Genomic DNA, 27,969 nt, shown 5'->3' on the forward strand with positions numbered 1-27,969 from the left:
CTTGACGATGAGTTCTGAGACTGGGAGAGGTGGTTAGTTAACACCTGCCCCCTCACTGCTCCCTGCCACCACTGTTGAGTCCCCCACACCACCACTTCCTGATGCCTCAACAACATTAAGCCCTCAAAATCCAGTGGGAGCTCATCAAGCTCACCAATATCGTGAACAAGCAACTGAGGAGATGCATAGGCGTGCAATCACTCGCCACCGGGGCTTGCAGAACTCTCAGTAAAATCGAGAGGCTCCATGCAGAGGAACTTTCCTTTGCGTTGCAAAACTACTATTCGCAAAAGTACCTTTTGTGAAACTTGTGAGTGCACTGTATGGTACAGTACATTATAAGGAAATAACAAATTTTATATCCAGCAGAATGGTGCAAAAGAAGGCTGACTCTTAAGCAAAAATAAGATGCCACAAATACAATTGTATAGGCATTTATTCCATATTAATCCACAGCAATATATACCACACTCAGCCAACACTGTATTCAACAGCAAAAGCAGCTTCATGGTCATTGTGGGGTTGCTGTCATTTCTTAAAAAATCAACTGTCGGTTCCTAAAATGGGGCACTGGAATAAATAATTTCAAAGGTTTCAATGATTAGTGCAAGGATTTATGGAACTTATTGATGGCTTCTGCTATGTCCTTTCTTCACATACAGATCCTATCACCCTGTTACAGTATGGAACTTGATACAGTTACTATTACTAACTTGTGTACCAATTGTCAAAATACTATGCTATGATCAACAGATATTACTATAAAGGTAGAACTGCGGGCAGACACCAGGTGCTTAGCCTTCTCCCACTGTCCTGGGATACAAGGCCACTATCTCAATCAGGTTACCACAATTACATCCCTTGGGTGTTACCCTAGACACTGTACCATACTCAGTTTAACCTCCATATCACAAACGTTGGACATACACCAGCATCAAGTGGTGCCAGCTTTCCACATCAGGATTTAAACTCTGGCACTAGTGGGCCAACAGCTTCATAGCTACCTATGCTTACCACTGCCATGGTGCTGGTTGAACATTACACATCTTTTTCCAAATCGAATAAGTTTTAAAATTAAAAATTACTGTTTCTGATGCACAGTGCTTTCCAGAGTAACTTTTTAATTAATTAAATCTTGACACATTACATGCACCAAGAAAATCACAGTAGAAATCATGGCTACAGTTTACACCTTTAATTTTACACGGCAAGGATGGTTTCTTATCAAGCACAATACAGAAGCATTCATACAAAGCATTGTCTTACGTATGTATAATTATTGTATAAACAACATGCATTATCTTTTTTCAAGATAACTGTCTTTCTCAGCAAGCAAGCATCAAGGAAATTATATTTTATGTCAAAGACAACTGAAACTGAACAATGTAAAAAATCAGATATGATAAAACTTCTTTTGTAAGGTACAACTGGCAGGAGTCCATGCTGGTTCTCAGTTATACCTATAATTATACAGTTCAGTACATTAAATACCAATTAACATATTTATGAAAGCAATATCAGTTCCCCATAACAGTGCAATGACAAAACTGAGGTCTCTTTTTACTCAGAGTGTATTGATCTTAGAGCCTAGATACAACCCTTATCATTGCTGTCTTGTCTTGCTTTAAACACAACTTACAGCATTTATCACACTTCACCGCAAAATTAACTCTTTCAGACTCATCAGAATTTTCTTCATTTTCTCCTCGCAGCCTTCTGCCTCACACACTGGGTTGCCCTTCAGACCAAGATACTCCAGGTTTTTTAGTCCACTCAGCACAGTCACACCACATAATAATTTGATCTTGTTATTAGCCACAGACAGCTTGAGTAGAGATCCCAACCTGGTCAGAGGTGCGAGATCTGTGATACTGTTCCCATCTAGTATCAGTTCCCGGCAAGTTATAAGATTGGCCAGCGGAGCAATGGATGTGAGTAAATTATTGGCCAGATTGACACTCTCAGTCAGAGCCAGGAGGTGGGCTGATGCGATACGAGTGAGGGAGCGGCCAGGCAGAGAGAAAGTACGTCCTACTTCACCCTCCATTTGACCTGCTCCCACCTGGATGCGGTGCTGCTCCAAAGTAGTCTCCATTGCCAGTTTGCTCTCTGGAGAAATATAAATGCATCATAATTGTCATCATCATCATCACCATCACCTTTCATTACTCAGAACTTTTCGATCACATAATGCCACAATTGGAAAGTAGGTTGGTTATCTACCCTTACGAGTACTGGACTGTGTTAGCTTAGCCTTGGGCCCCTACACCTTGAAGAGAGTAATACAGGAATGGCTTCAAGTATTATTACTATATTCTGAAGATCCTTACTTATTAATGTACAGCACTTAAAGGAATGTTTGTAATTTGAAGACCCAAACAAGTATACTCACTCATGTCGGCATAATAGGTTGAACGCAGTGGGTCAAGGTATTGCAGCTGACTAAGGTGGTGGTGGATTTGACGCTGGTGTGCCTTAGGGTCCAGTGCCCACAGCACATCCACCAGTGTTACCAGCACCCCTGACAGAGAAATCATCATCATCCAGACCCCTTTTCCTACCTGAAGGTGGAGTAAGGTGGAGGCCAGAGAGCACGAAAAAATCTGACAGAGGGAGAACATTCATTCACCATTCAAACCCCCAGAATCCTGACTCCTACTTACAAATATAACCATTCAAATTTACTCAATTCACAATAAGTATCAACTAAAAAATAATACAAGATCCATGTGTTATTGATACTCAGTCTCCTATTATTCACTTTCAGTTAAATACAAGTATACTCCGGTTTAATGATGCAATTGGTTGAGTAAAACCCATCACTGGGCAGCGTATCGTATCTCGGGGTAGATTTAACTGGTAATGTACTGTATAGAGATGCATTTTTGAGCTTTGGGTTTCCCCCCCAACCAAGTCCTAAACCCACCCAAGTGAGTCCAAAAACATGTTTCTAGCTAACCTAAACACCTAAATACCTTTGAAACAAGCTAAACTAAGTCTAAAAGCAGTTTATAACTCACCTAAACCCAAAAATACAATCTGAAAATCGTCAAATATGTCGAAAAAATCAAACTTAGTAAATTGTACCCCAAAATGACAACATTCATCCCACCTATGACTCAAATACACTAATCTAAGTCTAAAAAGAGTTTATACATCAACCTAAATGAAATTTATGTCTAAAGTATCATCAAAATGGGTAGAAAAATAAATAAATAAACCAGGGTTTGGCCATCATTAGGTGGGGTATGGTGGTATTTCTACCCCCATTACTAAGCTGGGGTATTGCATCTAGGGGTATCGTATCTCGGGGTATACCTCTAAAAATATCAGGCATTAGCCAAGATAGAATATCAGTGTTCTCCAGACCATAAGGGCCACTGATGGGATTAACACTTAGACTCCTATGAATCACTTTAGGCTCAATAACAGTCCGGCATTAGCAGAGACAAAAATACCAGTGTTATTCAGATCATGAAATGGTTAAAGGTGGCATGCAATAGTGCTGGAAGTTTTATCTGGGTCTTTGTGCACTTATTACTGCATTCCCTGTCTAACAATAATGACTATAGGCAGCCATCAAGCTCCTACTTACATTTCATTCTTATGGCACTATCTTTAGACAGCCAACCATACACAATATACCTATACTAATACCTGCAAACAGGTCATACATAACTATAACATTAGCACCAGGCTCAGGATAACTCCTATTTAGCACCACCATGACATTTTTTTCCCACTTAAAGAAATGGGTTAGGCTGGGTCCAAAACACAAGGAAAGTGTGTCAATGAAAAAGACTATGAACAGCATGCTCAGTGAAGCTGGACCAGACTCTCATTCACACCACTCAAGCCCTAAGAATCCTGGCTACAAGCACCTAATCATCTGCCCCTCACAAACTTACTCTTGTTATCCTGGTTAAAATTCACCCAGTATTGCAGCTTGGGTATATCTCCTCCAGACACTCATTCACACACAATGCAAGCCTCCACAATGCTTGTTATACCTCACAGGCCTAACTATCTGCATGTAACAATAATAATTACCCAGACCTCTTCACCAAAGGGTGGGGTGAGGTATGGTCCAGAGAGGAGACACTAACCAAAGTTTGCCCAACTGAATGAGCCACCCTCCTTATTTATTCACCAGTCAAGCCCCCAGAGTTCTTGCTCCATCTGATAGGTAAAAAAAAAAAAAAATCTGCACATAGCTTCACAAGCACCTATACAACAGAATCTAATAAACTCACATTTATTGTTTGGGCTGAGCTCGATAACACATCTGTTCTAACCTGATAAAGATCCCTAACCCTTTTCAGCACAGCTGATAACCAAATGTAGCCAGGCTGGAGGGTCAATTTAACTAAAAACCAAGGAGAACAGCACCTACTGTACCTCATACTGTAACCAATGCTCATCAAACTAATCACAACTTAGAATTCAAGTTGTGAGAGTGCCCTCCTGTCAGGTGAAAACAAACCAAATATACTCTTTTTACCTTTAGCTTAAAAACTGCCACCTCTCCCTCTTGAATGCAGAGTTGTTGTAAAGGATTATTACTGGAATATGATGGTACTTAAACTGTCATATGAAATAAACTGCAAAAGGACACAGATTTGTATCAAGTTAGTGTAAAAGACCTATAAAACATCTTCATCTCACAAGCTTACACTTATTATCTGGGTCAAGTTCATCTAGTGTGTTGCAGTTCTGGCGCACTTCCTCCAGGGTGTCACGTGCTGTGTCAGTCAACTCCTCCCGCCCAGCCTCTACCCCTCCCACCCACTTCACTGCCCGACACTCACCACCCACCACCCACACTGTCCAGCTGGGCTCACAGGTCAAGGTGAGACTGTGTTTATGGCAGTTTGAAGGCAGAAGGAGCTCTGCATACTGGCCATGGGGTGGAGAAAGGTAGAATCAGATAAAAATGTGGAATAACATAGCATTACAGGTAGGGAAAGCCAGAATCAGGTAAAAAGTAGAATTGGGTGCAGAAGGTGTGAATGTTGAGGGTAGGGTTGCTATAGGCAGAACAAAAAAGACCTAGGATGTGGTAATAGAGTATGATCTCAGGAATAAGAGACTGAATAGCCAGGCTGCCAGAGATCAAGCAGCATGGACAGCTGGCATTAAGTGACCAAGGTCGATGCATGCAAGCAACATTTCATTTATAATGACCAACATGCTTGCATGCATCAGCCTTGATCATCTAATGGAAGCTCTTCATGCTGCTTAATCTCTGACAACCTTCCTATTCAGTCCCTTATCCCTGATGTCACACTCAATGACCTTGTCCCTGGTCTTTTTAAGTTTGCCTCTCGCAACCTTACAATAGGCAAAACTTAGATGGACATGCCCTAAATGTGATGTAGATGCAGTGGAATAGGCTACTAGGCAAATTTCCATGGACAAGCCCTAAATGTGAAGACAATGCAACAGAACACTAGGCAAAATCTGATCCCAGAATGTACAAGAGCAATCAAGTAAATGGTGTGGAAGAGTATGCAAAATTTTATCCCTGACCATACAACAGTGGTGAGGACTAACCCAGACACAGGAGTACCCTTGCTGTTCCGGTGCATTCCAAGTCAACCCCTCCACTGCATCCCCATTGATGCTGAGTCCCGGTAGGTCTTCAGATGCAAGTGGTCGTGAGAACACCAGCACCACCATGCCTGCCACTCCCTCTGCTGCCCCACACACATATCCAACCTGCACGAGCCTAAAGAGGAACCAGGTGACAATGAAGGCTCCATGGATACTTCCCACAGTCTTAACTCTAACCTAAACCAAACTCTACCTGCACCAGCCTAACAGAAAAGTATAGGGATAATGAAAGTTCCCTGCTTCCTTGGGTGACTGCATTTAATTAACTTTAACCTAGCCTATTTCTAGCAGATTAACCCCTTTGAAATTCTGATGACACATTCATGTGTCATTTCAAATCCAACCTCAGAGATTCCGATAACGCGTTCATGTGTCATTCTGAGATACTTTTGTAATACAGTAATCGCATTTAAGCTTCATAACTTCAACTCGTCATTTTGACTTTGTATTTTCTTTGTTTTCCTTTTTTGAACATACTGTGATCAAGCACAACCATTCAGCTTTAAAATGACATCAAACCCAGCATTCTATCAAGAAAAGTATACTTAAAAAGAAAGATCAATGAAAATGATCGCTAAGTGAAAATTCAGATGAGAATCATACAAAATTGTGCATCTTTTTTCTATTGTTTTACCGTGCAATAACATAAATAAATAGCCATAAACTATAAATCACTGTAAAGGTAATTTATCATAGTTTTGCTTGGTTCAATCCAGATTTATATACCTTTATTACTTTATTCTTGGCAAACATTTTTCTACGGAAAGGTATAAACTGGGTTTTTGCCTAGCTCCAACTCATCATTTTGGCTTTTTAATTTCTTTGTTTTCCTTTTTTGAACATAATACAATAAAGTACAACTATTCAGGTTTAAAATGACACCAAACCCACCACTCTATCAAGAAAAGTATAGTATATATACTCAGACCAATCAAAGAAATATATCATGGAGCGAAGATGTGGGTCAGAGCAAGAGCGGCTGTCTCTATGACAGACGTAATCTGACTGGGGCTTAAACCTGACATGGTTAACTTGACCTAAAGTAACCCAGGCTAACTCCAAGAGACAAACCTAATTTAACATTAACAGATTAACCTAATCTAACCTCCTGGATACAGAAAAGTGCCTAAATCAACTACAGGCAGGAAATTTGGAGGCCACCAGAAGAAAGTGGCTGAGAGAACACCAACACTACCAACATTCACTCTCACCACACACACATTCCTGACCTGCATCAGCCTGGGAAGAGAGATGTTATAGCAGCAATGAAGGACTTGTTATGCTCTTGCAATTCATCATTGTGCACTTAGCTGCCTCTTCCCAGGATGGATGGCCTTAATTAACTCTGCCCTAACCTAAATCCAACAGATTAACAACCTACCTTGAATGCAGATTAATCTCACGTAAACTTAGACCCTCTTGGTAAAAACAGACCATGAGAACCCAGTGGACCTACAACACCACAACCACTGCTGCTCCACACACATATACTTAACCTCCATGAAGATGCCGTACTTCCCACTCCTACAATTTGTACTTCTCTCCTGTATAGCCCACCCACCCTTTTTTTTTTTCCCCATACAGCCCTTTGAACCTACATATTCAAACAGTGGCAATGATGGCTACATATCTCCCATTCCTACATTTCTCCTTTTATTCCTATGTGCTAGTTTTATTTATTTATTTACTTTAACTAACAAGCCAAATGGTTTCCTGTATGCCAGGAAACCATTTACTATGCTGGGTGGTAACCATACTCGTTTTTTGTTTGGAAGGCTCCAACATGCATGCATCAGCCTTGGTCACCAAATGACAGCTCTCTGTGCTGCTCAATCTACAGCAGCCTCCCTATTCAGTCCCTTAACCCTGAGGTCACACTTAATGGCCTTGTCCCATGCCTTTTTCGGTCTACCCCTCGCAACAACACCCCGAATATTAATGCTTCTCACTTCCTGAGCCCAATTATCATCCCCAATCCTCTCCACATGCCCAAACCATCTCAATCTACCTCTTCTCATCACAAACCAATACACTCCAGTCCAATCCTACCTCTCAACTCTGCCACTGTAGACCCAGAGTACGCAGGGACGCACTGCACATCCACCTAATCGTTGTCATTTCTGTACATCTGAGCCTGCATATATCCTCTTCCTTTACTGCCTAGGTTTCACTACCATACAGTATTATACACCTAACACATGCTGCACACAAAGATCCCTTGGCATGCTGGGAGAGCCCTCTCAATGTCAGGAGAGGCAACAGCTCCCTGAACTTCTGCCAACCATTTCTCATCCTAGCCACAGAGCTAGCTCCATCTCCACCTTCAGCACATAACATGTCTCCCAAATAACAAAACTCTTCCACACACTCAAGAGACTCACCAGCAAGTTCAATCCTTTCACGCCTGACAATCTCCACCTGCTCTCCCCGACATGCCGCACATATAAAATCAGCATTATCTCGCAGTCTACCTCGAATACCACCACATCTCTTATGCACTCACTTATCACAAACACTGCACACAATTGAATTACTTCCCACGCCCTTGTGGCAAATTGCACATGGCCACTCTCCCTCGTCTTTGACAATACTGCTACCAACCCTAGATATCATCACTTTTGTTTTATCTCCATTTACTCTTAAGCCCTTGTGCCTTATAACATCTCTCAATTTCCTAAATCTTTCCTCCGCCTCCCTTTCATTCTCTGCAATCAACACCAAATCATCAACATACTGTATCTCCCACGGGAGTCCATTTCTGAAGTCACGTGAGAGGGCTTCACATACCATGATAAACAACAAGGGACTCAAAACTGGCCCCTGATGCACACCAACACTCACAGAAAACTCATCACTCAAATCTCCATTCACTCTTACCTGGGTGTGAGCACTCACATGCATGGCCATAACCACCCTAACCAGCCACTCCTCCATCCCAAGCATTCTCATTGCCCACTTCACCCTCTCTCTAAGGACTCTGTCAAAGGCCTTCTCCAGATTATATAACCAAATTATGGCACCTGATGGCTTAGTGGGCAATTAAGGAGCTCCAAATGGATTAAGCCTGTGCGGGTTTCCATATCCAAGGGGTAGTTCAGATTTATTGCTTAAGTATATATTGTCACTCAGGGATGAGTGACACTCATTTAAATGTCAGGACCAACTTGCCTAGCCCCGGGCTCCTATGCTCCTCATGGGGCAACACAGGATTAGATGATGATGATGAGTTTTAATTTCACTGCTCTTTCAAACTCCACATAACGCCAAGCTGCACCTTTCGTACTTCTTAACATTTGACGTCCTTGCAACCCCACACACAGCTTTAGTATTTCTAAGCAAACACTTCATAAATATTCTATACAGGTCTCCCTCGTTTTACGATTAGTATGCGTTCCTAGAAAGGCAATCGTAATCTGAAATATCGTAAAGCGAAATTAAGGTTTAATGGGATAAATAGGGATGCGTTCCTGGACTCGTGTATAAGGAACCCAAGACCCATACAAGTGATCTAATATGCAATAATAATGATGATGTTTTATGTATTGTAGAGTCGTGCTTGTCTCCCCAGCTTTCTTAAGGTTGACAACATGGTTTATAACAGTCGATACAATCGACTGTGCAAGACTCATGGAACGAGCGATGGAGTTTGCCCCTTCACCTGCTTCGTGCCGCTTCATAATATTAAGCTTAGACTCCAAGGTTAAGAACGTTCTTGCTTTCTTTGGCTTCATATCACCAGCACCAGATGTTGCAGGGCGTTTACAAGACATCACGGTGGTGGCACTAGGAGTGCAAAATATGAAGAACAGGAGAAATAGTAATATCATGGGCACTGATGCACACAGGTTGTATGCTGAACAAGCACGCAGGTGAGACTGGCAAAAGCGTGGGAAACTGTGTGCGTGGGGCGAGTATGCCACGCATCTCTCAGCTGATCTGCCTGTAAGTGCAGGATTTCCACATGCCCAATCGTAAATGCGAGGGAGCTCAATCGTAAAATGAACACTTGGTACTAAAGAAGAAGGATCGTAAATGTGAAATATCGTAAAACAATATAACGTAAAACAAGGGAGACCTGTATTTATTTTCACTATGTTTATCAATCCTCTCTCCCTCTCTATCTTAACATCCTCTCTTTCTCCTCTCTCTATCTTTTTATCCTTTCTTTCTTCTCTCTGTATCATGTTATTCTTTCTTTCTCCTCTCTCTACCATTTTATTCTTTCTTTCTTCTCTCACTACGGTATCATGATATTCTTTCTTTCTCCTCTCTCTATCTTGTTATTCTTTCTTTCTCCTCTATCTTCTGTGTCATCCCCTCTCCCCCCTCTCTCTTTTTATCCCTCAGGAAATTATCAGATAGCTCTAACATCATACTGTTCAAAACATTTCAAAATAACTCTTTTATCTCCTCCACCCACTCATTACCTCCTTCTCTGCTGCTACTGCCACCACCACTTTTCAGTACACCACACTGACACCAAAACACTCCCAAACTTCCTTCATTTGTCAACACTATACATTATGGGCACAAAAATATACGTCCTAAAACTGACCTGGGTGTGTGGTTGCGTCGGTTGACCAACCATCGGAGGAAGAACCACGGACTTTGGTCAGATGGATCCGTGAACACCGCCTCAACCACTGTCTGCAGCTCCTGACAAGATAAACTCAATCTAACACCCAGTCTATAATTAAAATGAAACCATGCTTTCTCTTAACCCCTAAAACGCGGCTGTTTACAGTCGATCCCCCCCGAGTGGCGGGGTTGTATCGCGGTCTGAGTACCTGTAGGAAAATATTCGCCAAAAATCAGAGATTAACCCTAGAACATTATACTTGGTATGGCAGATAGTACTTACATTCAGCTTTCTCCAGAGACAGGTGTTGAGCCTTCGTGGACTACCCAAGGACTTGTGGAGACTTGCAAAGTTGGGTAACCAAATCTTCATTTTCACACCTCCAGCAACCCGGTTCCCCCTCTACCACAGCCTCATTCTGTCACAGTAAACTTTATACTACAACGTAAAGGTAGTTAGGAATCCGTGTTTGTACAATAAGCACTGAAAATAAGGCTAAAATCAACGAAGCGTACGGCCGACATGCACTGTGGCGGTAGTCTTCCCGTCACTCAACAAACATTTCCATTTTCACAGCTAAAAACATGTATACTACATTATTTTCAATCATATTACTTCCCAAAAGATCACCACGGCGCGCTTTTTATTCTGCCTTACGTCCGCCACTTTATTCTCGTTCCTGTCGGCCGCTTGCACTGACTGGGAAGAGCTAGAACTCGCCATAATCTCACTTTGAAAGCCTGCAGTAAACTGACGCTAAACAGAGGCAAACTGTAAGAAAAAAAGCTAGTGTTACAACTGGGGAAACAAGCATTTCCTAGTAGCATAAACTGCTTGTGAGAGGAGATCGCAGATTTACAGTTCTGAGCGCTCAGAGCGCTGCCATGTATCACAGCCAGGCTGGCCGGGCCGTGGTGGGGGGGGTACGGGGGGAAAACGCGATATTTGGCAACAACTGAGGTCAATAGTACAAAGGTAAAGTATGCTAGTTGTAGCTAGAGGGTGGTGGTACTGATAGACAATACCAGTTGGAGCCTGCTTGCCCGCGGTTATTCAAAATTTACTAAAATCGCAAACGCGACGACCCGCCGTCCTGCCCTTATGGCCGAGCGTCGCAAACGCGACGATCCGCGTTTTAGGGGTTAAGGAATCCCAAAATGGATGGGCATGGTACAGATGAAGTTTTAATAGCCTAAGAGCTAAACCAAGTGCCAAAACCAGCAACAGTGATTACTTTCACGCACACTTGGTGAGAAAAAAAGAAATCTCTGATGTGGAATAAGATTTTTTTAAAACAATGTCAATTGTACAATATTTGCATAAATATCAGCTCAAATACAGTTCAAATTCTAAGCCTTTACTACAAGGACATTTCAATTTTGCTAGGAAAAGACAATTTTTAATCAACTTTACGAGGGATCAGTATTAGTGAAGATATAATTATGGTTAAATATAACACTTCCATTTCAAAAAGTTTCTCCTAAAATGAGCAAAATTATCTGAACACAGAAATAAAAAAAAAATGTTCACCAGATTTAAGGGTTTAAGGTACAATGTAATACAACAAAAAATTAGATTCACTGAACTTCACTAACATGAACTTTACTAGTCTCCCAAGAGACTAACCAACAAGTCATAAAAACACCCCAGCTAATATCATACCAGTTCTGAATGACTCTGTTCTATCTATCTATCTATCTATTGCCAGACGCCTCAATCCCGTTTGGGGTGGCCACAAACAAATCGCCTCCAAGTCGCCCTGTCCCCCGCCATTTCACTCCCCTGCTCCCAGCTCACACCCCCCTCTCTCATATACCTCTCCACCCCATCCCTCCATCTCATCCTCGGCCTCCCCCTCCCTCTTTCCCCCTCCACCTCACTCACATACACTCTCTTCGTCAGTCTTTCACCCTCCATCCTCTCCACATGGCCAAACCACCTCAGTGTGTTCCTCATAACGCTTCCTATCACATCCACATCAACACCACAACGCTCCTTTATATCCTCATTCGTCAGCCTGTCTCTCCATGTGACTCCACAGGCTCCTCTTAAATAACTCATTTCCACTGCTCTCACTCTTGACTTGTGTCCTTCCAACAACGTCCAAGCTTCACTTCCGTACGTTAGAGTTGGTATCACAATACTGTCATGTAGTAACTTTTTCACTTCCATGCTCACTTCCCTGTTTCTTATCACTGCTTTCAAGGAACCAGCAACCTTTCTTCCCTGCTGTACCCTTTCAAGCACTTCACCTTCCAAACCTCCATCCTTACTCATCACACTACCCAAGTACTTAAACGTACTCACATTTTCCAATTCCTCACCATCCAACCTCGCTGTACATTCACTGACTTCACCTCTCTCAAAGACCATCACTTTACTCTTCCCTACATTCACCTTTAGATTCCGTTTCTTACACACTCTCCCAAACTCATCCACCAAGCCTTGCAGCTCTCCTTCGTCTTCACTCAACAACACAGTATCATCTGCAAACAACAGTACAGGGAGTTTCCAAACACTATCTTCTCTCACCATGGCCACTCCAACATCCACTACCCTACCTCTTTTATTACCCCATCCATATACAGATTGAACAACCATGGAGACATGACACATCCCTGTTTCAACCCAACCTTCAAAGAGAAAAATTCACTTAGTTCACCATCCACACACACTGCAGCCTTCGCACCATCGTACATACTCTTCACAGCATTCAACAACTTTCCATCTACTCCATATATTCTTAACACTTTCCACAATCCTTGTCTATCCACCCTGTCATATGCTTTCTCCAAATCCATGAAAGCCGCATACAACTTCTTTCCCTTCTCTAGAAACTTTTCCACTAAAGATCTGAGAATGAATATCTGATCTACACAACCTCTTCCCTAACAAGTAATAAATATAGACACTATGTATTAGTGCTGAAGTGATGACATGTGAGGAAGTATGGCATGTAGGAGGACTTATGGCCCTCTAAAAACATATATAAGTCTATGCCCAACGGGGACAAATAATAAATATCTCATTATTTGGGCAGCTATAGGCATAATGATTGCTCCCAAGACTCTCTGAACTCAATTTAGGCCATACCTATTGTAGGACATCTGAGTCAGGCCTCAATTCAAATCCCCACCTCCTTCACTGTAGGAAGTACAGTACAAAGACTCATCATCATCATCATCATCACCTACCCAAAGTATTTTTCCCATTTAAGGATGGGGTGAGACAAGATATACAAGGACTTGCTGAATCCAGTCCTGTATCCTAAAATGCAGTTTATACTTCACTGACCTTAACAAGAGCATCCTCAGAGATGGGATGGGGTGAAGATGGAGGAGGAGGATGAAGAAGGGGAAGTAACTTGGAGCGGTAGTGCCAAGCAGAGTAGTTGCTGAGGTTGCGGTCAATTAACTGCCGCGTGAACTGCAGCTCCTCCTCTGGCCCCTGCTCGCTTCCCTCAACAACAAACCGTCGGTAGTCCCAACAGTGGACTGGGATGGGTAACCACATTTATTACAAATATTAACCTCCTCACTCAATTATGTACTCTATTATTATATTCTTACTCCTTTCAGAAGTATTATTCATTTTAAAAGAGTAGCCTAGACGTGAAGGAATTTAAGTCTGAAAGCCTTCAATGTTGTTGGAAAATATAGTTTGGTGGTAGCAAGAAATAAACAGGAAATTCACAATTCCTCTTGTGTATCTTAAGCTGAATAATAGTCTAGTGTTAACAATGAACACAACAACAATGCCAAACCCAGAAGTCCCTCTCAGCTATTTTAAGCTAAATAATATAATCTGGTGGTGGGAAGATATATAATGTTAAGTGATCACAGAAAACTCACAATTCCTCTCATCCATTTTAAGGTACTTGTTACAGAGATCCAGTTCGTCCTTCCAAGGTGGTGCTGGCAGCACGCTCATGATCCAGGCACGGTGATGCCAGGCCCCATAGCTCTTGTGGTTCCGACCAAGACATGCATCAACAACATTCATTTCACGCAGCAACACCTCCCGCCACACTGTCTCATCTCTCTCCCTGAACACGTCAACTTACAAGGTTAAAGAATGGAACACGAGGCTTCATAGCACTGACACCTCTTCCTTGGCAATTTACTTTGTATACAACCCCTTAACACTCTCGTGCATGCTATTTGCACAATTTTTTTTTTTTTTCATTCATTGCCAGACGCCATGTATCCCAAACGGGGTGGCCAAGGGCTTAGAGTTAATTGTTTTACAGGGAGGGGCACTAATCCTCCACCAACCCCACTTGACACGTAGGGAGATCGTTATGCCAATAGCATCTGGTGTTCCCAGGCAGTCACCCATCCAAGTACTAAGCAGACCCAACGTTGCTTAACTTCACTGATCGGACGGGAAGCGGTGTACTCAACGTGGTATGGCCAGTTAAACACTGACAAATTGCACCAATAACAAATAAGAAGGTCCTGAGATGCAAAGTGCAGAATAAATAGCTAAGGAAGAGGTGCTAGCAACCCCCCAAAGAATGCAGCTTTAAGGATTAGGTCAGGTACATAGGAGGCATGTCCTTGAAAATCAAGGATGTGTTCAAGAATATCACAAGCTTTTCAGTATAACTTGTACTTTAAATTGTGGGAAACTGGTAAATCAGCTTTATAAGTACTACCACAAGCATAAGTTCACCGACACTTCTCTACCTGCTGTGGCAATGGAATGGGTTACCTGAACTATTATCATGTAACAGCAATATGAAGCACAACAAAAGTACATGAGAAGGAGGGATAGTCACTGTCATCTGGGGAGGAATGTGAAATTCTGGGGAGGAATGTGAAATATAGAAAGCAGAACACAATGCTGGCATGGGATTGTCAGTGAACTTCTGCTCAAGGCTGTATCAATGAAAATTTAATAAGCAATTTTCTGTAACACATTTGCATTAAGTGTAAAAACGAATGTTTAAAAAGATCACTTTTAACAAGGACTTACCATATTGTTTAGTAATAATCACCATGAAACTTATCTAACCATTCCCCCAAAGTCTCCTACATCTAAAAACCTGAAAGAACTCACTCTTTCATGGCCAAGAGAATCTCCCGGCGAAAGTTCCACAGTGTTGCTGCATCAGGGTTGGCTGCCAGAAGCTGTGCCGTCACCTTGAGTCCTTCTTCATCGTGCTCTCCTCTCTCTCGCTAGGGAACAGGATAACCAAGTCATTTTAATTTTTATTTCATTCTTGCTACCTTCTCCTTCAATTAGTTCTCCTTACACCTACCAGTATGCCCTCTATCATATTTTTTCCTTGTTTCTTTTTCATTACTTCATTCTTACAACTTCTCCAATTAGTTCTCCTTCTACCTATTAGTTTACCCTCTCTCATGTTCTTTCCTTGCTCTTTAGACACTACCTCACTCCATCCTTGGGTGAGAAAATGAGGTTGGGATGATGAAATGATGCTATCTTTGAACAATTTTATTTGGTTTTGGGAATATATTTCCAACAAGAGATACAAGGTACAGGCTGCATTTAGCAAGCTGGGGGTGGGATTAACCACTTCATACCCATGATTTTTTTTTCTTAATTCCTGCTACCTATGAATGATTTTCGATAACCAGAAACTGGTCTGTGTGTGTGTGTGTGTGTGTGTGTGTGTGTGTGTGTGTGTGTGTGTGTGTGTGTGTATTTACCTATTTGTAGTATACAGGAATTGAGCAATGCTCGTGTTGTCCTGTCTCCATATCCACATTTATCAAGTCTACCTTTACAAACATGAATGTTTTTCTCATGCACCACCTCTTTGTCTAAGTCGTTCCAAATATTTAAGTATTTACCTAATATACCTAATTGTGATATACACGGAATGTACTATGCTCGTGGGTTTCCGTCGCTGTTTCTCAATAAGTCGAATTTAGCTTTAAACTCGTTTAAGTTTTTAGACTGGACGATCTCTTTGTCCAGGCTATTCCATAAGTCTATACTTCTGTAAGGAAAGCTATATTTCTTGATATCCTTCAAGCAGCTTGACTTTTTCAATTTCATTCCATGTCCTCTTGTTGCTCTCTTATCCCATACAAACAGATCTTCTTTGTCAATTTTATCTACTCCCACCATGGTCCTGAAAACCGCAATCATGTCTCCCCTCTTTCTCCTTTCCTCTAACGAAGGCAAATCCAGTTTTTCCAATCTCTCTCTGTATGACAGGTCTGTCAGACTGGGGACCATCTTGGTTGCTGTTCTTTGTATTCTCTCAATCTTGTTTATATCTTTCTTTTTGTGTGGGGACCACACTACCGCTGCATATTCTAACCTGGGGCGGATCATGGCCACAATCAATTTTTTCATCATTTCCTCATCCATATAATGAAATGCTACTCTTATGTTAGTCAAGAGTTTATAAGTCTCTCCAACTATCTTGTTAATGTGCTTTTCTGGTGACAAACTATCTTGGACCAGCACTCCCAAATCTTTCTCTTCTCTCCTTTTTGTGATTAATTCATTACCCAAAAAATAATTCAGTGATGGTCTCCTGGTACTTTTACCCATTTCCAATATTTTACATTTCTTTACATTAAATTTCATTTCCCACGTCTGGCTCCAATTGTGTATCCTATCCAAATCCTCCTGCAGTATTTTACAATCCTCCTCAACCTCTATCTTCCTCAAGATCTTTACATCATCAGCAAACAGACTTGCATAACTGTTCACTCCATCTACCATATCATTTACGTAAATCAGGAACATTACTGGCGCCAACACTGAGCCTTGAGGGACTCCACTTGTTACTTCCCTCCATCCAGACATCTTTTCCTTTATTACTGTCCTCATTTGTCTGTCTCTCAAAAAGTCTCTCATCCATTCCAGAAGTTTCCCCTTTAGTCCTCCGATATATTCTAGTTTCCACATTAGTCTCTTATGAGGTACCTTGTCAAAGGCCTTCTCTAAGTCCAAGTACACACAATCCACCCAACCATCTCTCTCCTGTACCACATCAATCGCTCTTGAGTAAAAGCTCAACAAGTTAGAAACACATGACCTTCCACTTCTGAATCCAAACTGACATTCAGCCAAAATATTCATCTCTTCCAGATATTTTATCCATCTGTCTTTCAGGATTCTCTCACACAATTTTGCGACCATGCTGGTTAGAGACACTGGTCTATAATTCAGGGGTTCTTCCCTGTTTCCTCCCTTGTAAATTGGTACCACATTTGCCCTCTTCCATTCTTTTGGCACTTTCCCCTCTTCCAGTGAGCATACAATTAAGCTGTGAATTTTATCCGCCAGTTGTTCTGTGTGTGTGTGTGTGTGTGTGTGTGTGTGTGTGTGTGTGTGTGTGTGTGTGTGTGTGTGTGTGTGTGTGTGTGTGTGTGTGTGTTCTTAATTCCTGCTACCTATGAATAATTCCTGATAACCAAGAACTTAAATAATTATATATATATATATATATATATATATATATATAGGCTATCTGTCTATAACCCGACTCCCTAATCCCGCAAAGGGTGGCTGCAGACATAATGCCTTCACCAACAATCTATTATTCCCATCTTTCACTCCCCTACTATTTCCCCTTTCACACTGTCTTACTTTCTTTACCTCTTTCCAAAACAATTTCTTGTTCTCCCTCAATCTTACACTCAGATTCCTCCCTCTTCATCCACTTTCTTCTTACTGTCCTTCACCAATCTCTTCCCCTCCCTTCTGCTCACATATACCTCTCTCTTCTCTCTCTCATCTTCTCCCCTACCTCTACTTGCTAGCCATTCACTATATGCCTTCTTCTTTTGTTCCACAACTCGTTTCACCTCATCATTCCACCATGCTGTCCCTTGCACACCCCTGCATCTCCTCCTCACTCCACAAACCACCTCGCACGCTGCACCTATCTCTTCCGTGAATATCTTGCATACTTCTTCCACCCCTTACATGTGCTCTAACTCATACCTTCCCAATCTTTCTTCCACTATGCTCTTATACTCTGTCATTTTCTCACTCTCTTGCAACTTCTCCACTCTTTTCACAGGAGCTGTCTCCTTCATCTCTTCACCCATTTCCTTTGCAGCCTTACCTTGGCCATCACTAAGTGACGGTCAGAGATTCCATTCCCCCACCCTCTCCACACTCTTGCATCCAACACCTGTCTTCTCATTCGCTCATCCACACACACACACCTAATCTATCATTGCCTTTCATTCAACAAGTTCACCATCCATCCTCCTCATGACTCTCCAAAAATACTTGTGGATCGTCTTATGCCGAAAGAAGGTGTTGGCTATTGCTAATCCCTTACCAGCACAGATGTTCACCACAGTACTACCATTCCCATCTACTTCAGCTGGCACACCCCACTGAACAACCACTCCATCCACTCATAGATTCCCAACTTAGCCATTCATGTCTCCAATCAAAAACACTCTCTCGCTTCTCACAAACTTGTCCATACATGCTTCTACACTTGCCTAAAACTCACTGTTCACTCCTGCCACTTGGTCCTCTGTCGGCGCATACACATATGCAATCGCTCAAACTTGAATACCTACTTTCATCCTCACCCATACAATCTTTGCACCCACAGTTCCATACTCTCTTATATTCTCCTTCCACTTCTTTCTTATCATCAGACATACTCCCTCTCATATATATATATATATATATATATATATATATCCAATATCCAATCCCAAGTTGCCCCATGAGAAGCGTAGGAGACACTCTATATACAGTATATAAATATAAATATAAATATATATATATATATATATATATATACAGTAAACCTCTCCAATTCGAACCCGAATAATTCGGAAATCGGTTAATTTGGATCTTTTTTGACCACCAAACAAATAATCTTAATTCGGATAGAAATTTGAAGTAACCAAGAAAAGTCCAAAAAAGGTTCCGGTGATCAGTGGACGTGAACAGTTTTTGTTGTGATAAGTGTAATAATAAATGTAACTAAGAACTGTCCAGTACCTTCGGTACAGTTAAGTGTACTGTACTCTGCTACTGTGTTACAAAACTTCATTATCAAGGTTTGACACTATTTTATTTATTGTATTGTGCACTCTCTGAGTATACAGTAATAATATACTGTACTGTTCAATGTTTCTGTGAAAAAGCCATGTTTTAATGAGCATGGGTGTGATCTGGGGATAGGGGCAAGCATGAGCTTCAATAATTCAGATTTTTGGATAATTCAACATGGGTTCCCCCTAAATCATCTGAATTCCAGAGGGTTTACTGTACATATAATATATATATATATATATATATATATATATATATATATATATATATATCTATTGCCAGACGCCACAATCCCGCAAGGGGTGGCCATTTGACTTTGAGTTAGTTGTTTTACGGGGAGGGGCACTAACCCTCCACCAACCCACTTGTTGACACATAGGGATATATATATATATATATATATATATATATATATATATATATATATATATATCTATATATATATATATATCTATATATATATATATATCTATATATATATCTATATATATATCTATATATATATATATATATATATATATATATATATATATATATATATACACACTATATATATACAATATATATATATATATATATCTATATATATATCTATATCTATATATATATATATATATATATATATATATATATATATATATATATATATATATATATATATATGTGTATTATATATATTCATTAATTCATTCATTGCCAGACGCCATGTATCCCAGACAGAGTGGCCAAGGGCTTAGAGTTAATTGTTTTACAGGGAGGGGCACTAATCCTCCACCAACCCCACTTGACATGTAGGGATGCCAACAGCATCTGGTGTTCCCAGGCGGTCACCCAGCCAAGTACTAACCAGACCCAACGTTGCTTAACTTCGCTGATCGGACGGGAAGCGGTGTACTCAGCGTGGTATGGCCGTACAATATATATATATATATATATATATATAGCCAGACAACTTAATCGCGCAAAAGAGTGGCTGCAGACAAAAACGCCTTCAAGTCGTTGTCACCCACCATTTGACTACCCTCCCCCCAACTCACCCCCCCTCCCTCATATACCTCTCAACTCCATCCCTCCACCTCATCCTCGGTCTACTCCTCTCTCTCCCTCCCTCTACCTCACCTACATACACCCTCTTAGTCAGTCTTTCATTCTCCATTCTCTACACATGTCCAAACCACCTCACTGTATTTCTCCTAATCTTCTCAACCACATCCACATCCACCCCACAATGTTCCTTCACTTCTTCATTCGTCAACCTGTCCCTCCATGTCACTCCACATGCTCCTCTCAAGTAACTCATTTCCACTGCTCTCACTCTTGACTTGTTCCCCTCTTGCAAGGTCCACGCCTCGCTTCCATACGTCAGGGTAGGGATCACAATACTATCATGCAGTGACTTCTTAACTTCCATACTCACCTCCCTATTTCTCATCACTGCTTTCGGTGTACCAACAACCTTCCTTCCCTGCTGTACCCTTTCATGCACTTCATCCCCCAAAGTTCCATCCTTACTCATCACACTACCCAAGTACTTGAATGCACTCACATTCTCCATATCCTCACCATCCAACCTCACTGCACACTCTGTGACATCATTCCTCTCAAACACCATAACTTTACTTTTGTTTACATTAACTTTCAGATTCCTCCTCCTACACACTGTCCCAAATTCATTCACCAAACCTTGCAACTCCCATTCATCTTCACTCAACAGTACTGTATCATCAGCAAACAGCAACACCGGAAGCTTCCAAATCTCACCCTCATTCATTAGAGCCACCCCCACATCCACTGCCCTACCCTGCACCTCCTTTACAACCCCATCCATGTATATATTAAACAGCCATGGAGACATCACACAACCCTGTTTCAGTCCCATATTGAGATCAAAGAACTCACTCAGCTCACCATCCACTTGCACTGTAGCCCTAGCTCCCTCGTACATACTCTTCTCAGCACTCAACAATTTCCCCTCCACTCCATATATTCTTCATACCTTTCACATACCTTGCCTATCTATTCTGTCATAAGCTTTCTCCAAGTCCATGAAGGCAGCATACACTTTCCTTCCCTTCTCTAAATACTTCTCCACTAAACATCTTAGAACAAATATCTGATCTACACACCCTTTTCCCTTCCTAAATTCCCCATTGTTCTTCTCCAACTAGCTCCTCTGTCATATGCCTAACCCTATCAATGAGTATTCTACCATATATTTTTCCAGTCACACTAAGAAGGCAAATACCCCTATGGTTACTACATACTGTACTTCTCTCTCCTCTTTTCTTTTGTATAAAGGAGCAATTATACCTGATTTCCAGTCCTCTGGAACCCTTCCCTCTTCCCAAGCCAATCTACACAAATTCCATATCCACTCCACAACAATCTCACCCCCATACCTAAGCATTTCACCACACACTCCATCAATTCCTGGGGCCTTTCCCAACTTAATCTTCTTCATCGCTTCCACTACTTCCGCCTTACTGATCTCTTCCTCCCTCCTCTCATCTCTTCTTCTCCCAGCCATTCCCCAACCACTTATACTCGCACTGCTCTCACTCTCTACATTCAACAAATCCACAAAGTGCTCCTTCCATCTCCTCAATTTCTCTCTCTTCTCCACCAACAATCTATTATTCCTATCTTTCACTCCCCTACTATTTCCCCTTTCACACTGCCTTACTTTCTTTACCTCCTTCCAAAACAATTTCTTACTCTCCCTCCATTTCACACTCAGATTCCTCCCACACTCCTCATCCACTTTCTTCTTACTCTCCTTCACCAGTCTCTTAACCTCGCTTCTCCTACTCACATATACCTCTCTCTTCTCTCTCTCATCTCCCCTACCTCTACTCGCTAACCATTCAGTATATGCCTTCTTCTTTTGTTCCACAGCTAGTTTCACCTCATCATTCCACCATGCTGTCCCTTGCACACTCTTGCATCTCTTCCTCACTCCACAAACCGCCTCACACGCTGCGCCTACCTTTTCTGTGAATATCTTACATACGTCTTCCACCCCTTCCATCTGCTCTAGCTCATACCTTCCCAATCTTTCTTCCACTATGCTCTTATACTCTATCATTTTCTCACTATCTTATATGTACCCTTGATAAAATAGTATTGGCACCCTTTCCGTGTGAGACATTATGATTCACGGACTATGATTTACGAGAAATGAGACGGCTATGTCATTTTGTATCCTTCTTTTGAGGTGTTATCTTATATTTTACAGATATATAACTGGATTCATCATAGTAACATTGTACTACATGGCCACTCAACCACTACTGCGAATTTAACAGACATGGCAGTACTACCGACTGAACCTGAGATGAAGCATTTCACATCTTATCCAACCTCAGGGTGCTGATACTTTTTTTATTGAGGGTAGCTGGGGAAGGGATTACATGTAGGTTATCGGGGAAAGGGGTTAGATGTATCAGGGGAAAGGGTTATATGGATCAGGGGAAGGGGTTATGTGGATCAGGCTAAGCTGACAGGTGTGGTGATTAAGGCAAGGGGAGGAAGAGGGTAAAATTATGTGATACAACTGAAGCTGATGATAACTGGAGTGGTTAGGAATTATGAAACCAGTTCTTAACATTTCCAAGAGCCACTTTTCTTGTTACAGTTGGTCCTAACCTCCACACCCCTTCCCCTCCCCTCCCTCTCTCTCCTCATCTCCCCCCTTCCTGCCACACCACTCCCCTCCCCTCCTTTCTTCACCTGATACTGATTTTTCAAATACCATACAAACACCATACTTACTCCACACACACATACAGTGAAACCTGAATATAACAGACTTCAATACACCAGAATTCACTTTTATCTGAACTGAGGAACTACCGGATTAAATTCTTACATATCGGAAAATGTCCAATAAAGCCAGAAGCAGTCTGGGCAGCCTGACCATTTCAGCTATGTTCACCACAATAAGGTATATAAAAGACATGATTATCTGTGTACAGGACAGTATTATTATATATATTATACCATTTGATTATTGTAGTGAATGGATAATGCAGTACAATTCTGCAATGGTAGGCTATTGTTAACAGTTTAAAAACTGTTGGTGCAATCGGGACTTATGTCTGATACATCGGAAAAAGTCCAGGTTAGCAGGAGGAAGTCTGGATGACGCTTTTATTGAAATTTTGCTTTTTTTCTAAATGGCTTGGGTCCCAATTAGTCCGTTATAGTGAGGTTTTACTGCATAGGCAAAATTAAAGAGGCACTCTTCCCTTCTATGATGTAAAATGAATGTCATACGTTCTACTTAAAAAGAAATGGTCATAAGCACTGCTGCATGAAATATTACTTTATCTTAACTGATAGAACCGTGTACTTCCTAATATGGTCAACTTACTAACCATGATATGATTGTTGGTGTGTAACCCTGGTCTGTTTGGCCAAGTAGACCCATTAACCACAAGTAAGCAACTGCCCCTGCAGGGCTGTCCTGTACAGTGAACCAATGTTCCCTTGCAGTACACGGTACCCCACTACAACTACACATGGGGTAGAGCAATGACATGGTAATAAAACACCCACCTTATCAAAGGCTTTGGTCAATCCTTCAAGATAGAGTTTCCTCTTTGCCTCACGTTCCTTCTGTTTCTCTGCTGCCTGCTCTGCTGTAGTCTTGATCTTCAGTCGTCCATGCTGTATGAGGGATATATATCATAAAACATTTCACATCATTCACCCCTTTACTGCCATATCTGAACCACATGGGCCCAGAACTATGCTACTTAATCCCAACAGTACATTACCAGTAGCAATAAACTCAACCATCTCCCTGAAGTACTGTACTGTACACACTTTTGGACCACAACCAGGTGGTGTGCCTAACCTCACTACAGAATAAACAAATCATTATCACAGGAAGGAGTATATGCAAGGAGAGTGGAAAGGTTACAAGAGGATGAGAAGAAGGCAGATTATAAGAGAGAAGTGAAGGAAAGATTGGATAAACATGAATTGGAGCAGATGGGGGACATGGAAGGTGTGTGCAAGATATTCACAGAAGAAATATGTGCAGCATGTGAGGTGGTGTTTGGGGTGAAGAGAAGACAAAACTAGATGCAAGGAACAGCATGGTGGAATGAAGAGGTGAAACAGGCTGTGGCACAAAAGAAAAAAGCATATAATGAATGGATGAGAAATAGGGGCGTGGAAAAAGTTCAGAGATGGAAAAGAGTTATATGCAGAAAGGAAGAGAGAGGTGCAATGATTCGTAAGAGAGAGTAAGAATAGAGTGGATGAGGAATTTGGAAGAAATTTGAGTGTCAAGTGGAGGGAATGTAAGAAAATGTTCTGGAAAGAGGTAAAGAGAATCAGACAAGGTGGCAATGAAGTGAGTAGGGGAGTGAAAGATAAAAATGGTACCATAGATTACAGGTTGAGAAGGAAGAAAAAGTGAGCAGATGAAAACTTTAATGAACTGCTGAACATAAAGAATGAAAGTAATGCAAGTATAAACGAGTGGGGAATGGCTGGGAGAAGGAGGGAGGTGAAAATAGAGGAAGAAATCTGTAGGATGGAAATTGTGGAAGCAATGAAGTTAAAATGGGGAAAGCCCCAGGAATTGATGGAGTATGTGGTGAAATGCTGAAGCATGGGGGAGAGACAGTAGTAGAATGGATGTAGAAGATGTGCAGATTGGCTTGGGAGGAAGGTAGAATTCCAGAGAAGTGGAAGTCAGATTATAAGAGAGAAGTGAAGGAAAGATTGGATAAACATGAATTGAAGCAGATGGGGGATGTGGAAGGTGTGTGCAAGATATTCATAGAAGAAATATGTGCAAAGGGAAAGGAGAAAAAGAAGTGTGTGGTAATCATAGGGGCATTTGTCTTCTTAGTGTAACAGGAAAAGTATACGGTAGGATACTTATTGACAGAGTTAGGGAAATAACAGAGAAGAACAGGGAGGCTTTAGGAAGGGAAGAGGTTGTGTAGATCAGATATTCATTCTTAGATCTTTAATGCAAAAGTTTCTAGAGAAGGGAAAGAAGTTGTATGAGGCCTTCATGGATTTGGAGATAGACAAGGATTGTGGAAGGTATTAAGAATATATGGAGTAGATGGGAAGTTGCTGAATGCTGTGAAGAGTATGTATGAGGGTGCTACGGCTGCAGTGCATGTGGATAATGAACTGAGTGAGTTTTTCTATTTGAAGATTGGGTTGAAACAGGGATATGTCATGTCTCCATGGCTGTTCAATCTGTACATCGATGGGGTTATAAAAGAGATACAAGGTAGGGCAGTGGATGCTGGAGTGGCCCTAATGAGAGAGGGCAGTGTCTGGAAACTCCCTGTACCGTACTGTTCTTTGCAGATGATACTGTGTTGTTCAGTGAAAACGAAGGGGAGCTGCAATGCTTGGTGGATAAGTTTGGGAGAGTGTGTAAGAAACAGAATCTAAAGGTGAATGTAGGGAAGAGTAAAGAGAGGTGAAGTTAGTGAATGTACAGTGAGGTTGGATGATGAGGAAATGGAAAATGTGAGTACGTTTAAGTACTTGGGTAGTGTGATGAGTAAGGATGGAAGTTTGGAGGATGAAGTGCTTGAAAGGGTACAACAAGAAAGAAAGGTTACTAGTTCCTTGAAGGCATTGACAAGAAACAGGGAAGTGAGCATGGAAGTGAAAAGTTATTACATGCCAGTATTGCGATACCAACTCTAACATATGGAAGTGAAGCTTGGACCTTGTTGGAGGGACACAAGTCAAGAGTGAGAGCAGTGGAAATGAGTTATTTGAGAGAAGCCTGTGGAGTCACATGGAGAGACAGACTGACAAATCATTATGTAAAGCAGCGTTGTGGTGTGGATGTGATGGGAAGCGTTAGGAGAAACACCCTGAGGTGGTTTGGACATGTGGAGAGGATGGAGAGTGAGAGACTGACAAAGAGAGTGTATGTGAGTAAGGTGGAGGGGGAGAGAAGGAAAGGAAGGCCAACGATGAGATGGAGGGATGGAGTGGAGAGGTATATGAGAGAGGGGGTGTGTGAATTGGGAGCAGGGCAGTGAAATGGCAGGGGACAGGGTGACGTGGAGGCGAATTGTTTGTGGCCACCCCGTATAAGGGATTAAGGCATCTAATCACTGAGACTACTACACCACATAAAACACACGCCAATGCCATACCATAATTTGTAAAGTATAATAACTTACCATACCCAGTGTCATATGCACAGCTCCCTTGCAGAAAGTCCTCCCAAAATCGGAGGGTCTGGGGAGCAAAGCCTCCCCAGATAGGATAAGTTACGTTAGGTTAGGCTGGATTAATAAGTTTTCTGTAGGGGAACAGCACAAATGACAAAATGTACTAGCTATGGCTACTGCATATGTGCAAATGGTCTTGCACATGTGCACTAGGGTGAAGGAGAACTTTCTGCAAGAGGTAACTTTATGTATCCAACACCGGTACTTTCTACTTCGTTTAAACATCATTTACTTACATTCACTAAAAGGCTACCATTCTACAAAGCACAAAAATAAATAATCTGGTGGTTGTCATGAAGCACATAGGCTATGATGTCATGACACAGGAGTTAGACAATGGTCATGATTTTGCTGCAACTCCACGCTCATCTTGACAAAAAACCCAGTGGAGTGTAAAATGAAATTCCCCTTCTCCTGCAGTTTACCACCTTTTCAGGGAAGCTAGGGAAGAAGCTGGGAGACATTTGTTTAACTGGGTAACTCTGCCACCAGGTATATTTGTGCCACTGCATTAATGTATCCCTTACCAACTCCAAACCCATAATGCTAATAGGCTGATTAAACGTTCTTTTTCCATTCAGTACATTTAAATTTCCAACCTCCCATTCCCTAAATGGCTGAAGTGGCACAATGGCCACAGTGGAACTACACTTTCTTTTTTTTTTTTAATTGAGGCAAAGATGCACTTAACAGGTTAGTGATGACTGGCTGAATGCAACATGTCTGAATAACACTAAATGAAATTTCCCCCGCACATATGTTGTTAATTAATAATGCTGATGAGTGAAGAGAATATGAAGTAATGTTGCATTCTGCCAATCATCACCAACCTGTCAAGTGCATCTTCGCCTCGATAATATATATATATATATATATAATCTAAACCTAACCTTACCTATAATATCGTCATAGCCTGGTCTGCATTACAAGGCTTAACAATATCACTTTTAATCTGCAAGTCCACGCTAATCTTATAGGTGCAAAATTATAATGTTTCGTAGTACAGTATTTACACTATACTGCGTACAGTTGTTAACACTATTTATTCACTTCAGTGCAATAAGATCATGAGGTAGTAAAATGACACACTTATCCCCGTAATGTCCTCCAACATACTATTGTGATTACTACACTTAAGTTTCACTGTTAACTAAAAACTAGACGTACACCACTATCCAAAACCAAACAAATATTAACCATTGTAAACGGATGAATCACTTCACTCCATCAGCCGTCAGTGGCATAACAGCAAGTGGCTGGCTTCCTGCTTGCTTCAGGGGCTCGTCAAAATATTGGCTGGTATTCAGTTTTCCCATATTTCATTTACCGCTCAGAGCAATGCTTCCGGTTGAAAAGTTTACAGCTACTTTAAGGAAATTATTCGGCGAATGATTCAGTGAATTGTAACTGAAAAACGTGCACTTGCTCTTTAATACGGCTGTGAAATAGCACGCAAGGAAGTTTCAAGCTTGTCATGTCTTAGAATTGGAAAGAGTTCCCTTTCTTGTTTCTGCAGAAAAAAATGGCAGTAAT

General features: G+C 41.4%; 1 protein-coding gene, 1 non-coding gene and 1 pseudogene across 2 annotated transcripts; all 3 read right to left on the bottom strand.

The window, feature by feature from the left end:
* Positions 1-433: 433 nt before the first annotated feature.
* Positions 434-27,898, bottom strand: RabGGTa (Rab geranylgeranyltransferase subunit alpha). Its single transcript, XM_080272387.1, has 10 exons — positions 27,634-27,898; positions 23,765-23,875; positions 15,254-15,372; positions 14,044-14,237; positions 13,487-13,686; positions 10,169-10,269; positions 5,554-5,728; positions 4,674-4,896; positions 2,393-2,521; positions 434-2,109 (listed from the first exon to the last, which is right to left on the bottom strand). The coding sequence occupies exons 1-10, from the start codon at positions 27,634-27,636 to the stop codon at positions 1,655-1,657; spliced, it is 1,710 nt and encodes a 569-aa protein (XP_080128513.1). The 5' UTR covers positions 27,637-27,898; the 3' UTR covers positions 434-1,654.
* On the bottom strand, positions 14,495-14,612 carry LOC145399886 (5S ribosomal RNA; annotated as a pseudogene).
* LOC145399950 (5S ribosomal RNA) lies at positions 20,006-20,124 on the bottom strand. The gene has a single exon (XR_013897395.1). It is a non-coding gene; the product is annotated as a 5S ribosomal RNA (ribosomal RNA).
* Positions 27,899-27,969: the final 71 nt, after the last annotated feature.

The sequence above is a fragment of the Coenobita brevimanus genome, chromosome 50, assembly GCF_032717465.1.
Source record: "Coenobita brevimanus isolate Jiangsu-jjx chromosome 50, ASM3271746v2, whole genome shotgun sequence".
Taxonomy (NCBI): domain Eukaryota; kingdom Metazoa; phylum Arthropoda; class Malacostraca; order Decapoda; family Coenobitidae; genus Coenobita; species Coenobita brevimanus.

What these genes read in the sequence shown, in the direction of transcription:
- RabGGTa (XM_080272387.1), bottom strand. An exon ending in ATTCTCTTGGCCATGAAAGA is followed by an intron (nt 14,238 to 15,253) that starts GTGAGTTCTTTC and finishes TGACGTGTTCAG; the next exon opens with GGAGAGAGATGAGACAGTGT. An exon ending in ACTTGACCCAGATAATAAGT is followed by an intron (nt 2,522 to 4,673) that starts GTAAGCTTGTGA and finishes TTTCTCTGTCAG; the next exon opens with GGGTGCTGGTAACACTGGTG.